At 27.0% G+C, this 16,087-nt stretch overlaps 1 protein-coding gene across 1 annotated transcript in view; it reads right to left on the reverse strand.

Annotated features, from left to right (window-relative positions):
• LOC129985014 (uncharacterized) overlaps positions 1-16,087 on the reverse strand; it is a 144,214-nt gene that overhangs the window by 51,866 nt on the left and 76,261 nt on the right. The window contains exon 2 of the mRNA XM_056094944.1: positions 445-486. Within this exon, the coding sequence (XP_055950919.1) occupies positions 445-486 (42 nt within the window). The remainder of the gene's footprint in view (positions 1-444; positions 487-16,087) is intronic.

Here is a 16,087-nt window from a genome sequence, read left to right on the forward strand (position 1 = left end):
TTTTTCTTCTGACAAAAAATTGCAATGTTTCTTCTCCATCATTTATCCCTTTTTCCAAAATTATTTATTTATATTTTAATTGTCCGAACTGGGAATTGCATATAAGATCAAAGGAACTATGCTTGTTATGTAAGCGTTTATTTATACAAGATATCTTCAAGATGAATACACGCTATTTATTAGTCTAAGATTGCATTCTAATTGCTTTTTTTGACAAAATATTATTACAAAAGTTAATACTAATTCTTTATCTTGAAGTTGGGTATGCTCCAGTTATATTCATTCTCTCTAAATTTGCAAATCCATGGCGTAAAATTGCCCTTTACTACTCTACGGATTAATTTGATTAATCATTGTTAAATACAGAAATAAATATTAAAGAAAATAAATAATTGTTATATCTGTGGAACAAGTAATTCTGGACAGAAAAATAAGGTTTCTTACCTTGACTGCTAATTGTTTCATTTTTAGGTTCTCTGAGGTAATCTGAAACAGAAAAAAATAAGGTCAGAACATCATGTCTCGAGTATATAAATTACATTTTACAAAAAAAAAAAAAAAAAAAAAAAAAAAAAAAAAAAATGACAGGTGCATGACAAGCAAAGAAAGCAAACGCTTTTAGATTTTTTAATAATTTCTTCCTAGTGAATTTGGTCCATGTAAATTTTTAAAAATTATAAATTATTATTTATTTACCTATAGCCATAATAATAAATTTCAAAGTCTTTTTGAATATTTGGCTATATTTTGCTACATTTGTTTCCTATTTTCTTGGGGAATAACAGTCATTGTCCATTGTCGGGATCCCCCGGGGGTATATCGAAATGAGGATGAGAAGCTTTAGGCGTGGTGGTTGGTTCTCGCCACCCTGAAGGGTACACAAAAAGTTGGGGGTCTGGCTCTTCCCATCGGACGTACTTCCTTTGGGAAGGGCTGTACCGTTGCCGGTGGTGGTCCTTAGGACTCAAACACAGTTACAGTCAGCGTTGCTGTAGCGGCGGTCCGTTCATTCAGTCTTTTTTCATCGGTGTGCCTTCGAGGCTGATCGGAGAATCAGTGATATATCCATTGTAGAGATTTTTGAACTTCTGGCAACATATATCTATTGGGCGAATTTTCTTTAACAATATAGAGTTTAGTTATAAGGATTTCATTCATTTTGAGATATATGTTGCCTATATTACGATGTAAATAAATGAGTAATAAATATAGAACACATTTTACATATATTTTCAGTAAACAACTAACAACAGCATAATAATAGTTACATGACAAGTGCATCAATTACGTTACATAAATTCACTTCATTTAACGAGTCAATCAATTTGGGGGCGAATCAAAAAATTTAAAAGTGTAAAAGTGGCAGTAAATTTTTAAATATTATGGCGATGTAAATCACTATTAATGCTTATTGCAATAAAAAAAAGTTTTGCGTGTTTTCAGAGAGCGCTTTTGGGTTTAACTCTATAACTAAACAAGAAATCTGCTATCACAATTTGTAGATAAAACTTTAACTACACAAGCAATGTGCTTAGCAAACGATTTTCTCACGGAATCGAGTTGCACGCTTGTTATTTTAAAATATTAGCAACTATTATTCAAAAAAATAAGCAAGACTGAAAAGAGGTCACGTGATATTTTTCTCTGAATTCCTAAAAAAGGCTAATAAATTTATTATAAATACACAGCAAACAAGCAACAAGAATTGAGTAAACATGCCGCCATTCAGTTCCTAACAGAAGCATTTTGTTGTTTCGGAAAATTCTGCATGCTTCTTTTTCTATACAGCTTGTCAAAAATAATTTATGTAACTCAGCTCTAAACACTTTAATTCTTCCTCTGTTATGTTCCGTAAATTAGCCCGTGAGAAATCCATTTTTCAAATTCTTCTTCGTTCGTTTAATAAACTCCAAGGGGGGGGGGGGAGAGAAGAATGGAAAAACACCCGGATGTTATTGATTAATGACGTGCGAGTTGTTCACGTGTTTCGCCTTGACTGGATAAAAATCTTAGGAAAGATTTCCGAAAGAGTGACGTAATTGGGAATACAGGGAGGATTAATCTTCATCGGGAGTTTACAAATTTTTGAATATTAACTAAGTATTTATCACGCACTTAAAGCAGCGTTAAGGAAATCTTTCAAGTTGATGGAGAAGTTTAGTTCATTTAATTTTTTTATTCTTGGTTTATTGTTCATTTTTAAAGCAATAGAAGTCTATTGTAGAAATTTAAACACATTTTACAGGCCAGATTAATTAAATGATTAGATAAAAATTCCACGTCAATAAATTTAGAAAAAATAGTTCCAAAAAAGAGAATTTCATTAGTGTACAAATAAAAATTATATTGCTGTTATATACTATTTTTTAAATTTATTTTTATAAATATCATAGTAATCTTCAAAATATTTTTTATAAAATCACCACTAGATGGCGCCACGGGAACGGAGTCTCAATTTACTTAAATAATTCATTATTTAATAATTAAGTTTTGAAACATAAAAAAGTGTTATGAAAAATCATTTATAAAATTTCATGTTCAAGAGTATAAAATAAGTCAATACAAACAACAACAACCACAACAACAAAAATTACAAATTTATTAAATCATTTTTCATAACATTTGAATTTTCTTCTGCTAATATAATTTAATTTTACTATCATTTAAAAAGGATACAGAGTTTAGATACAAAATTGTTTCAAAAATGAGAATTTCATTAGTGCACAAAATTATTTTATTATTATTATATTCTATTTCTAATTTATTTTTATAAATATCATGGCAAAGTTAAAAATATTTTGATATAAAACTGCTACTAGATGGCGCCATGTGAATAGAGTCAGAATTTATCTAAACAATTGATTATTTAATAATGAAGTTTTAAAATATATATAAAGTGTTACGAATAAACATATATAAAATTTCATCTTAAAGAGTATAAAATAAGTCAAAATAAATAAGTGCATAAAGACGATTACAGATTTATTAAATCGCTATTCATAACATTTGAATTTTCTTTTGCTAATTTGTTTGTTATTTGCTATCATTTAAAAAGGATCTACACTAGAAAATGAACCAAATTATTCCAATATTGCTTTCCAAAAGAAAGTTATATTACAAAATATTCTAATTTTAGAATTATCGGATACTACTAAGAATAAAGCTATTTCAAATGTCCACTGCTTTTTCCCAAATTGAGCATCATCATTAAGCCATTTGTGTGATTCAACACAAATAGCCAACTTTATCCTAAATTGTCAACTCCAATCTAATCTAATTTCCCTGGTGAGCAGTGCACGAACCATTCATTCGGCAATCCATCGACCCATTCTTCTGAATAATTCCACATCTTCATTAAGGCTGGGGCATAGGATGCCTATTACACTGACTTACTTAACAGATAATTGTCTGGGAAAGTTTAGGGCTTCTGTGATTGGAGAATACTGCGTGTACCCGAGCATCGGCATCCAAATTAGTTTGGACCTGAGCTACTGTGGATTTGATGGAAAAGATTAATTGCTCGTTCAAAGCAACCATCTCTACTCTACTTGATGTGGGGAATGTTACCTGTGAAAACGATAATGACTTTGGGGTTTAGTTGTTTTCTGTTAGATGACGGTGATTTAAATTACGTGTCAAGAAGTTCAACCGTATGATGTGCTTTACCGTGAGCGGAAATCGTTTCTTAATTAATTGAGTTAGGCAGCTATTTCTATGCAATTCGGTAACATGCTCTTATTGCTTATACATGAAATTTATTTTTAAATAATTATAGATTAATTTATTGAGAGGAAAAATTTTCATATTTTTTATTTTATTACATTACAAATACATTATTAATGTATATAATTTAAATCTATAGTTCGGTAAATAATAGTCTTTTCTTCAGGAAATCATTAATTTTTAATTATTCTATAAATAAATCAGAGCTCTTAACTTTGATAGTTTTATTAGCTTTGATGTGGCAATCAGTAGATTAATTATTAAAAATTTTATTTTTTAATTAATGATTTGAAAGAATAGGTTAATTTTTAATAAGTGTTATCATATATTAAAACCAGATGGAGTGATCTTCCTAAAGCTGTCTTGCTTACTCTCTAATGAAGATGTTATCCCAGAAAACGCCTTGCATGGCACTAGCGAGTAATAGTTACGAAATATTAATCTTTTTCATGAGTTTAGCATTTTTACTGAATTCATCATGTCGTCCTTAGCAGCTTTTTTGGCGATTAATAATGTCCGAAAATCGAAATTGCGTTTCAGGCACGTTTTTCGCAACCGATTGAAGCAAAAATTTAATACAAAATTTCAGCCACAAAGTCCTATATCAAATTTGATATATTTTAAGTCACTGCTTCTTTGATTTATCGCATTTACATGTTTCTGAAAGTACAGACGGTCAGATAGTCAATCCGTTGCTGGATTTGCTTCAAAATGTGACAGGAATCTACATTATAGATTTTAAATCTTTCGTACCGAATTTTATCTATCTAGTTCTCTTCGTTTTGTAATTATCGTGTTAATTTACATATGGACAGCCGGATAAACAGACTTTCTCTAAACAGATTTTGCCCATACTTCGATAGAAATTTAAAAATTTGGTATGGAGACCGTATATTAAATTTCATTCGTTGTCCCAAAGAGTTTTTGTGCTATCTTTGTCACAGACAGACAGACATTTTTTAAATGTGCTTTTTGAACTCAAAGATATCTAAAATGTGCAAATTCTTCAAATCTTTTTGAAGTTTTTGATTATTGCAATACTTTTACTATGCTTCATATACGAAAAAATAAAAAATATATAAATTATTTATGTAATTAGATCGATTGATGATTAGTTCTTCCTACTGACTTGAAGTTTCTTAAATTAAAAGCCGATAAACGAATAGGAAAAATAAAAATACAAACACAGGCTTTAAATATAATTACTTAATTCGAAAAGAATTTAAATCATATAATTTATTACTGAAAAGTTAGTTAATTATTATATCATTACCGACAAACTCATCTTTTAATACAATAGAAACATATCCATTTACATTAAGAAAGGGATTCACTGTAAATATAAAAGTATACCACAAAAGACGAAAAAAAAAAAAAAAAAACCACCCTGTAGGAGTAAGTAATACATGTCCACTTCATCATTTTTTTTTAAAGAAACTCACTGCTCGAAACGGAAGCCGACGATGAAGAAAATCCCAGACTTTTCCGTCACTCTTTTGATCGATGTTTCGGAAAAGAATTCGCAACAACTTCTTTTTTGAACCTCGCACAGCTTTGTTTTGTACTGTCGATGGATGTAAAAAAAAAGCTATCCAACTTCCTTGTAACGTATCGATTGGATAACGATAGGAGTTCGGTGAAGAATATTCAAAAGGATAAAAAATAAAATTCAGATCAAAAAGCGATTGAATTTTCTTGGATAAGAGGAGATATAAAAATAACATGTAAGAAAGATGACGAATTTTAAGTTCGGAAAAAAACTAAAGATACAAAATATTGAAGTATATATATATATAGGTATATTTTATATCGTTAAATAAAATTATTATACTTATATTCTCAATTATTTTTTGTAAACGCCTCCTTTAAAAAACAAATTTAAAAATTATGAAAATTAATAGAAATATTAAAAAAAATTCATTCAAAAATAATTATCTTTTATAGAATAAACAAATAAGTTATAAACATAAAAAAAACTAATATTTATTTCTATGATTTTTAATGCAATGAACAAATTCTAATTAATTATTTTTGTTTATATAGAATGCGTTTACAAAAAACAATGAATGTAATAAAAATATGTTCCCAAGAAATAACAAATATTATTTACAAAAAACTAATGAATTTTTTTATTAAAAAAATACGACATAAACATAAAAAAACTGCCATCAACATTTAAAGTGAGCTAGTACATTATATTCAATCATTTTAAGAATAATAATTTATTTGTTACTAATAAAATATATCAAATGCTTCAATTTCTGTTTTTCACATTCATTCACTGATAGCATAGATATAAACAATTTGTGGAAATTTAATTAAATCGAAGTATTTACAATATTAAAATAAGAATTAGAATTGTTTTTATATGAATTGCGCACACATTCTTATTCTATGAAAAAATAATTATTTCTAAGATTTTCAATCCAACGAACAAATTATAATTAATTATATTTGTTTACTTAAAATGCGAAAGAAAATTGAAACTACTTTTTTTAGCCTTATTCGGAAAAATGATTTAATTAAAAAATTCGTGTAGATCATTTGAAATTAAAAAAACATTGTTGTTTTAATTAATGGAATTGATAAGTAATTCACATTTTATTATTCATGGAATATTAAAATAGAATAAATATATGGTAATAATATATGGAAGGGGGGGGGGGAATTAAAAACCTTGCAACTTAATATTCGTATTAAATATTTATTTTTTTCAAAAAATGATTGCCATTGTTTCATAGGAACAGAAAATGAAATAAATAAATAAAAACACCCAACAAATTTAGAATATTATTCAGGAATAATAAGTATTCTTATCTGTACACTTATTATTGATATTATTTCATTTAATTTTATTTTAACTATCTGCATTCATTATAATTTTACCGAAATTAATTAGCAAATGTTATGAAACAAATGCGATATTTTTGTCTCATAAAGAATAGGGGAAAAAAAATCTCACGTGAATAAAAAATGATTTAAAAAAATAAATGAAGAAATAATTGGAAATGATAAACATCTTTTCGACGACTAATTAGGAAATTAATTTTTTTTCTTCGGAGAATAAATACCAAGAAAAGAAAATTTACTGTTCCCTAAAATAAAATAAAAAAGCCTAACTTGACATTTACAAGTCCGATTTCCTTCTTTGCTTTTTTATAAGGAAAGGAAATTGAAATATATATCGATAAAAAAAATGTAAAAATAATAAATATTGAATCTTAATACTTCAAAGTTAGATAACGACTTTTTGTCACTTGAGCACGTGATTTCTTATGATATAGAAACATTTCATTTTTGAATTTTCAATGATGGATTTTTCAATAGTTAAGTGTAAAGTATGAATTGTTAAGTTATTAAGTATAATTAAAGGATTATGTTGAAAATGTTTTTTTACCATTTGAATGGATATTTATTCTCTCTTTTTTTTTTAAATTTTGAAACGTGATCTTTCGTCATTTACGGAATTCGAACTTCTTCTTAGATGATTACCTATAAATTTAATTAAAAAGATTGCTAAATTTAGTTTTTAAGTACAATATTCTAAGAGAATCGATTAGTTTTTATACGTTGAGAAATGTTTAGATATAGCAGCGGTTGTTATCTTTTTATTTCATAAATTCAAATGAATGATTAAGTTTTTGTAATTGCAATATTTTCTTATTTGTTCAGAATGAATTCTCAATTTATACAATAAGTATTATGAGTATAATCGTGCTATTGGATTGCTTTATATATTATATTGGAATATATAAAGGATAATATTTAATTAGATTATATATTATATATTTAAACATATAATATTTATTTAGATTATATATTATATATTTAAACATATAATATTTATTTAGATTATATATTATATATTTAAATATATCTGAACAGCTGCGTGACCGAATAGAAGAAACCTTTGAAATTTTAAAACTTTGAATTATTCTATTTCAGGAGATATTTTATGTGCAAGAAGCGATGATAAAACTGGCGTCCATTTACATCGCGGTACAAGTGCAAAGAGACAGAAATTTTTCCCTTCAGTGGTTTTATCATGAGATTTTGATAGGGTTTTCTTTAACACGGCTAGGCTTAGAGAAATGAAAATTTAGGTATTTTTAAAAGAATGTTGTAACCATTGGAAATTTTTATCCCTTCACTTGGAGCGTAAGAAAAGGATGAAATTAGTAGTTTTATAGAGCGCGTGTAGAAAATTAATTAAATAAAAAAGCGGGAATTAGATCAGGGAAAAAGAGACCATTTTAGAATGAAGTTAATATGGGTTAAATTAAGATAAAAATAAGGAAATTAATTAGGATTTAAATCGGATTTTAAAATAAACATTATAGATATCTATATCTATATCTGTCTATCTATCTATCTATACAATATATATATGATTTATATTATATTTGGAATATAACTGTTATATTCTAATTATTTATTTCGTTTGTAAATTGTGACTTATTTTGTTAGAACACTATTTGAAGCATTATACTTAGATAAAGTTCAGAAAAAAATTTCGTTTTGAAATTTATGAGTAATTTCTAAGTAATATATTTCAAATTGTCGCATTTAATTGTAAAAGTAAATTTACTCATCTGAAAATTTTAAATTTTATCTATGTGAATTAATTTCAACTTTTAAAATTTCTTTCCTATTTAAAAGTTTTATTAAGTATTATAATATTCCTTATATTAAAGATGTAAAATGTTCAAAATATTTCTGTTGATTACGGTTTTGAAATGAAGTAGCGCTTATTGGAATCGGTAACTTGCTTTGCATTCCATTTCGTTCATTTGATGAAACAACATTTACTGAGCGCAACATTTGGGCCAATAGTTTCTGTCCAATACGACCGACTAGGGATAACATTTGATGTTTATTCAAAAGTTAGAAGCGAATTGCAGAGACCGTCTTTTCTATTTTAGGAAATCACTAAAACCCATTTGCGGATTGTAATAACCGATACATATGGAAATGAATGAATTTTCAACGTTTATGGCGTTTAAATGGGATTTAAATGCTGGTATTACAAGGAATTCAAGTATCGTTGAATTTATTCGAAAAATGGACAATCATAGAATGAACGTTTTTAAACAATAGGAAGAAATCGATAAAAAGTGGTTATATAAAATGAATGACATAATTCAGTTTTCTCTTCTTTATTAACAAACTGGTTATTTAATACAAATAAAGAAAACTTTATAAGAAAAAAAATGTAATGCGCAGTTTATAGAAATAATAAAAACTTCATTTAACATATGAAATTTTAATTTAATTGTAAAAATTTGAAGATTCATTCATAAGTTCATTTATAAAAAAAATATTAAGCTTATATAAGTGATATTTTTTCTGTAATTGGCATGGCATATTTTATTTCTTTTATTTGTTTAAGATAGGTGGCTACATTGAAAAGTCGGTTTTTTGGCGAAAATATGAAGTTAATTTTTATTTAATATTCTTAATATTGGAACAGCTTCCTTTATAAATCCATTAGAATTTAGTTTCTAGGTCTATTTCTTGGGAATTTATACTGATTTTTATACTTGGATTCACTTACTTTTTTACATATATATATGTTTACATACGTTGTCCATATTTGCATTTAAATACTTTTACATGCTATTTTGCATCAATGACAATTATTTTTTTTTAAAGAAAGAAATTATAATTCGGAACCCAATAAAAATCTGGGAAAAAATAAAAACGAGAACAAAATATCTGAAAAACATTTCCCAAATGGAAAAAAAAATCCTTAATATCCCCCAAAACTTATTAAATTTAACTTTTCTAAAAATTATATGAGGATAAAAAAATCATTAGCATTCTTATATGTTCATAACCGTAACTATACTAAATTTCTTAAAAAAGAAACTATGAAATAAATTACAAATATCATTTCATATTTGAATTGGAATAAAAGTACGAAAATATTAAACAACAGGTGAAACAAACAAGTTCTCTAATACACAGCTTTATTTGAAAAATGCTTTCTTCATTTCTTTAATTTAAATATGAAACAATTGCTAATAACAACAGGCGACTCCAATGCTTTCATTTCAGAAAAGGCATCAGAAACAGCTGAAATATTCTAAAGATATCTAATGATTTCTAAAAATGTTTCTCGGAAAGATAGTATCTGGAAGTTCCTTGATGTATAAATAATTAATATCAATTTCTTCTTTCTGAAATCGATGTTTCATTCTCGTGAGGAATAATTTGTCGCAAAACTTGGAAACAAAATGCAAGATTAAATGGCGCTGAATAATTTATTTCGAATGAGGATGTTGAAAAGGAAGTTTTCTTCTTGATTTATAGTAACGACAATGGATGAAAAATGAAATGATAGAATTCTTCTTTAAAATTTTGTCATTTGTCTTATTAGTCTTATATGGCATTCAAATAAATGAAGAAAATATTTGAGATGTCTATTTAGTTGATGTATTTTTATAAAATTAACTAATTTAATTTAATTATTCTTTTGATTTATAATTATTGCACAATATTAATAAAAAAATTGTACGGATGAAAGAATTTTTTTAAATTAAAACTTTTAAAATCGTTACAGGTTTTATTTGAAATGCTATTATGTTTGTTTTCTCTGTCAAAACCAGAAATAAATAGTTAATTGGATTTTTTAAAAAATTAAATAAAAAAACATATGGTTTTAAAAATATGTATTTTTTTTTCAATTGAAAACTGATATTAAGTTTTGTTTTTAACGACAAATAAACGATAAATAAATAAAGAAAGAAAATATAATATAGAACTAATCACAAATTGCTTTAATCTGAAGTTAAATATTTGGGGAATTTAAAGCAAACGATTTGCTGCTTTTTTTGCAGTGTTTAAAAGCATTAAAAAGACAAATGATTTTTTCCCTCTTTAACACTTTCTTCCTCTGTTTATTCTATTATATTTAGCTTTATTTATGGGTATACAAACAAAACAGAACCAGTAAAGCAAAAGTTATAAAAAATTACAATTTTAATTTCGTTTTACATATATCGTAACAATTACTTACATGTACATTTTAAAATTTTTTTAGATTTTTCTACACTTTACTTTAAATACGAAATAATTTCGATATTCGTAAAAAAAATGTATTATTTAATTTTTTTTATCATATAAAAAAACTACCAATATTTTACACCACTTTTTCAGAATTATTTTTGAAATTTTTTTGAAACACTTTTTTAGTCAAATTAAGTTAAATTAATTCAGTTCAATAAAAAAATTGAATAAATAATTAATAAGTAGTTAAAAACTAAAAGACAACCCTAGTTTTTTCTTTCTTTTTTTATGTTCTAGAATTTTACTTTATATATAGGCTGCAATTATTTCTCCATTTTGTTACAAATTCCTTAAATTACGTTAAAAATTAAAAACTCGTTATTAAATATTTCGTATTGTTTAAGATTAAATTGATATGAGATAAAACAGCGACATATCTTTCATTACCAGTTTTCCTAATTAGAAGATAAAAAAATAACTATTAACTTATTCACTCAATTAATATTAGCTAAAAATAAATCAGCCATTTTTTTATCCGTCTGGAGATACCTTCCAAAATTTTTACCAATCTCTTCTTTCTTTCAGTTTTTTTTTCTTATCTCCTTAATGTAAATGACGTTAAGGGCTATGTATCTATTACAGGGTATGCTGGGAATTAAAGATAAGTCGAGCATTAGCAAGAGATAATGATTGCTAAGAAGGAATTAAAAATGATATAATGCAAGTCAAATAAAAATATAAAAAAAACCCTCATAGCAACCTAATTAATTAAGCAATTCAATTAAATCCCCAAATGCTTTCTGGCTTTCTCTTCCCTGTAAAGTTGTCCAATGAATGTTATCACGGAGTTCGTCGGAAAAGCCGAGTTGACTTTGGGGATTAGTAAATCAATTAAAAACATTTAATGCATTTTAAAAGCTTTGCATTTTCTTCCATTGAATTAAAGTTAGGAGCGGAGCAAGTCATGCGTTAACTAATCATAGTGGCTGGCGTTGCCTTAGATGCTGTTACTCATTTTATTCCACTGTGAGAAGGAGGTACGATAAGAATGTTAATTGGATAGTAATCCAAAAATTGCATTTGAAAGTTTTAAAAGTTTTACCGTGTTATGGTTAGATTTTAATAATAGTTAAAAAATTATTGAAATTTCAATTGTTAATAATCATTGAACTCAGTAATATAATATACTGGAGCTTTATATTAAGATTGTTATTGTCTGTTAAAATTTAAAAGTTTTCATTTCACTGTGCATCTAAAAGTATAGGAGATATGACCACTAAGTTATAAAAGGATGATTAATTATATTTACAGCAAATGATTTTCAATCGCAATCACCAAATTTTACCCATTTTTAAATGTTATTTTTATTAATTACTATTATCAATTGATTAAACGAAATATAAAAGAGTTATTTTAAAATCAATTTTCTGGCATGCATTAATAGTATCCAAACATTCCATTCGTGTTTTAGGTATGTTTTTCTCACTAGAATGAAATAAAAATTTAAAAATTACACTTTAGTAACAAATCCCATACCAAATTGGATATTTTTTACGTCACTGAGGTTTTTTTTTTTTTTCGAATTATCGCGGTTACATGTTTTTGAAAGTATAACCCTTAGTTGGGTTTGGCTCAAATTTTGACAGCTGTCTACAATATGTGTTAAATCTCTACAACGAATTTTACATCTCTATATCTTTTCGTTTCGTAATTTATAGTGTTGACTTATATTTGGACAGACCGACTTTCTCTGAGTAGATTTTATACAAAATTTGATAGAAATCTGCAAATTTGGTCTAAAGACTGTATACTAAATGTCAACCTCTCTAAAAGTTTTAGAATAAAAAATTTAGTTGAAATGTCCGCAGAGACGCTACATATAGAAACCAACAACGCTCTAGCATATTATCAACACACTAATTAAATAGCAGCGCTGCACAAAAATACTCATCTGGTGATTCCACTTTGAAATTACATACCAGAAAGTAAATTCTATAGACTAAATCATTTTAGCTCTCCCGCTTTTTTAAAGTTTCTATGAAAGAGTATCGAATTTTCGAGAAGGATGTACGGATGTCGGCTACTCATAGAGATATTGCCGTAATTCTTGTATTTCCTAGAGCTATATTTATCGCTGAATGATCTCTAAGACTGAGGAACATGGATCTGGCGTTCATTCGGCATCCACGGAGAATTTCTATAATCTCTATTCTTTGCTTACAACTAACCATGCAGGGAAACATTATTACTGATTTGTAACCATACAATAGCTTCTTTTACTGTAGTTCTGGAATAGCATTGTCAAACTACTACTTTCGCTATTAAACTCGAAAACCTTTGTATTTTTCCTCTAAAAAACACCAATAATAATAATATAATAATATAAATGTAAGTTTTAAACAAACCATAATTATTAAAAGAATGAAAAATAAAATTGTTATCTACTTCACCACTGAAAGAATCGCAGATAAATCCTTAAATATTTACTACATGCCCCTGGCGTATGTATACACTTGAAAGAATGCTTTAAGGAGAAACAAAAAACCCCAAAACTTTTTCAAATAAGAACCTTGATATAAAGAAGAGCAGTAACTAAAAATATTATTTTATCTCTGCACAGAGTTAAACGACTAATATATCTCAAACACATCTGAAAAATGAGCTTTAGAGATCGTATCTCTTTGAAACCGGAGCTCTTTTGTAACGAAACCAAGAACAAAAATTGAAACTGCTTAAATCTTCAAACTGTAGACCGACAATTCTTAAGGGCTTTAAAGAGAAACTGCAAACCCTTCTATTCGCGTAAAGGTCACGTTTTTCGCGTTCCATCATCTCTTTCGAAAGCAACTTAGAATTTTAATGCTCGTTTTCGTTCTAAGGTTTGCGTGATCTTGTAGAATCGTTTGCTCTTGGCACGCGAGGGACCTAAACGCGTCTAACCAAAACATGAATCGCATTTGAAAACATTTTTATGCAATTAAAAATATCTACACCTCACTGTGTTTTTCAGAGTAAAAGAGTTGGCGGATAATGAAGGGAGGAGTTGAGATGTATAAACATTTCCTTCGGGAATTATTGTTTTGTTACTACAATCGATTTATGGATCGCTTGTTTGAACTCTGGTGAGTACTAAATAACCATTGAATGAGGAATGTGACAAGGAAATTCAGGTAGGGAAAAAAAGAAAAGGGAAAAAAATCGTAGTGTTAGAGGTTTTTTTCCCTGGCATTTTGAACAGCTAATTTTAAAAGTCTTTGTTAGAAGAGGAGAGATAAGACGTGTTAATAAAGGTTTGCACTTGTTCTTTTCAGGAAAAAAGCATTTCGGTATTTGAACGTAGAAAAAAAATCTCTGTCCTTTGGGAACACGTTGCATTTTTATTTGAAAGAACTTGTAAAAAATAAGAAAGTGTGAAAAAGATAAATATATAAGCTTCAATCAACGAATACAAATTCAAACAGAACTCGCCATTTATTTTCACGGTACATTTCAAAAACTATGTGAATATTTCAGATAAATTTTTAAATCGAAATTTATAATGAATTTGCCGCGATAGAGGTTAAATCCATTTTATAAAATTCAACTTAAATTTTTTCATCAGTAACTTAATGTCTTTAAATATTAAAGTTAAAATTTTATCAGTTTAAAGGGTGCATTACTTAAGAGAACATTGAGGAAGTAGCATTATTTTTGCTTTAATTTTAAAGGTAAAACAAATATGAAATCTTAAATATAAAACTAATTTTAAATCCATTTGCTTGATACTAAAATCCAAAAAATTCTTTCTCGTTTTGAAGATAAGTAGTAAAATTGAATTATCTTTTGATTATATTTAGTGCAACAATATATATTATTTCAAGTTATCATTGAATATGTAAAGAAATTTTGTTTAGACATTAGAATCAACGGCACTGCGGTAGTAAAACACGCCGGGGACATATAAATTTTCAATTCTCATTCAATATCAGTAGTCAAGGAAATAGAAAGGGTGCGGGTAATATTATATTATTTTCAGCTTGCTCATCATATTGAACTAAGTAGCAGAAGTCCACCACTGATAGAACACAAAATTGGTAGAATTTCGCTTCCAAAATGTCCATTTAAAATGGCTCCTAGAAGTATCTGGCATTACCACCTTCCCTACGTCATTAACAATAGAATCTTGTTCTATTTGCTCATCAAAATTACCGAATTACTCGAATTAAAACTGTATTTTTCAAGAATAAATTTTTAAAAGGCTCAGCAAAAATATATTTTAATTATCTACTTTTAAAATAAAACGCATACAAAAAATACATAATAAGCATTAGCATTACAGAAAAAGGGAACACACACACAAAAAAAATCCCGAAATCTTTAAATAAAAATGAACGTAAAACTCCTTATTTTCGTTTTTCTTTTTTACTGAAAGGAAGAGAAATTTACAAAAATATGAACAGCGGCGGCTATTATCGTTAATCGAGAAATTTAAAACACATCTTTTATTTATTTACTTAATTTTTTTTATTTTGTGAAATTCTCTTGACAAAAAAAAGTTGTCAAGGAAAAAAAATCAAGGTGCTTCTATTTTAAAACATTAATTAAACGTGATTCGCTTTTTAATTATGGATTATAATTAAGAATTTTCATCCAAGAGCATCTGCTAATTAGCTCATTTTTAATTATAGTGGCAAAGTATTTTTTTAAAAAAAAATTCGGCAAAGTTGTATTATTTTTAAAAATAACTTATTCGAAAAATCTCGTGCGTGTGCGTGCGACTATCTTATGATCGGTTGAATTAGATGGCAATGTCGGAATAGATAGCGCTCAAAAGAATTCTGATTCAAAAAGATAACTATTGCGGCGTTTTAATTAAAGAGCCAATTATACCTCTGGAATAAATAAGATTTTCTCAACTGTAGAAAGGGGTGCTTCCAATTAAAAAGTGCAGAGATTGCATATTCATATGTATTTCTTAGTGTTCTTTGATTCATGAGTGTTCTTGTCGATAGGTTATAAAATTGCAGAGAATTCAACGATGAACCGAAAAAGAATATATATATATATTAATTTTTATTTAATTTCCGAATTTTGCTAGCTTTAACTTTTTTTCCTTTGTATCTCTTTTTTTTTGCAATTTACTTTGTTTAAATATAAGAATTTTCTCATAAAAGTGTTTTTAAACTATTTAATAACAAGTAAAATATAAAGGAAAATAAATGATGAATTAAATATGTAAATTATGAAGGGAAAAGTCATATTCTGAATAATGCCATTTCTTTTAACGGCCTATTTTTATTCTGTGAAGAAGATATACATGTTTTAATGTTTTAGTATATTTATTATTTGACGGAACGTTGTGGCGTCTGCGGGAAAT

The sequence above is a fragment of the Argiope bruennichi genome, chromosome 9, assembly GCF_947563725.1.
Source record: "Argiope bruennichi chromosome 9, qqArgBrue1.1, whole genome shotgun sequence".
NCBI classification, from domain to species: domain Eukaryota; kingdom Metazoa; phylum Arthropoda; class Arachnida; order Araneae; family Araneidae; genus Argiope; species Argiope bruennichi.